General features: G+C 62.4%; 1 protein-coding gene across 1 annotated transcript in view; it reads right to left on the bottom strand.

Annotated features, from left to right (window-relative positions):
• The window catches only part of LOC104124781 (stAR-related lipid transfer protein 13-like), a 5,882-nt gene extending 5,436 nt beyond the window's left edge, over nucleotides 1-446 (bottom strand). Inside the window, 1 exon segment of the mRNA XM_035892717.1 lies at nucleotides 1-446. Coding sequence (XP_035748610.1) covers nucleotides 1-446 — 446 coding nt within the window.
• Nucleotides 447-795: the final 349 nt, after the last annotated feature.

Raw genomic sequence — 795 nt, 5'->3', positions numbered from 1 at the left:
GGGGGGTCGGGCGGTGCGGCCCCAACACCCAGGGTGCCGCCCGTGCTGCCGCTGCTGTGCAGGGACATGGCCTCCAGGTTGGTGCTGAGGTCCGTGAGGACGCTCTCGTGGCTGGACGCCGGCCGCATGGCGGAGCTCAGGACCTCGGAGCCCTGGGAGAGGACGTCGACAGACCCCACCCGCGACCACCTCTTGCTGTCCCTCTGGAAAGCCCACCGGTCGCTGATGGCGCACAGGTCTTCCTCCTCGGAGTCTTCATTCTGCAGGTGGTCAGCGACAAGGGACAATCGATCCGTCAGAGTCACAGAGGGCTGGCGCGTCCCCCTCCCCAGTCCGCTGTGACAAGCACCCCGGCGGAGGGCAGAGTCCACAGCGCAGCCCCGTAAACCCACTCCGCTCCCCTTTGGTAACAGGGCTCCAGGAGCCACCCGGCATCGTTTTGCCATGCCCGAGGGCCACACGGCACCGGGGAAGGGATTTGCTGCTTCCAGGCTACCCCTGGATCGCTCATGGGCAGGCGGGACACCCCTGCAAAGCCCCGGGCACGCAGCGCAGCATCACTTCCCAAGCCAAAATAGGTGGAGGAAGCAGGGATACACCAGGTAATCATTTCCATATGCTAAACACCATGCCGGCATGCATTTAAAAGCTATTATTCATTAAGGGAAATAATCAAAGTTTTGTAATTAATATGCCAATAGCAACTGTTGTTTGTGGCAGACAGGCTCGCTCCACCCGTCCCCCAGAGACGCGCTGCCGGGGGTCTCAGAGCCCCCCTCAGCAGAGCCCCCAAGG

Source organism: Egretta garzetta, unplaced genomic scaffold (genome assembly GCF_000687185.1).
Source record: "Egretta garzetta isolate BGI_Z169 unplaced genomic scaffold, ASM68718v1 scaffold1044, whole genome shotgun sequence".
Lineage (NCBI taxonomy): Eukaryota > Metazoa > Chordata > Aves > Pelecaniformes > Ardeidae > Egretta > Egretta garzetta.
The sequence above is the reverse complement of the archived record's forward strand: the minus strand, read 5'-3'. Positions and strand labels throughout refer to the sequence as shown.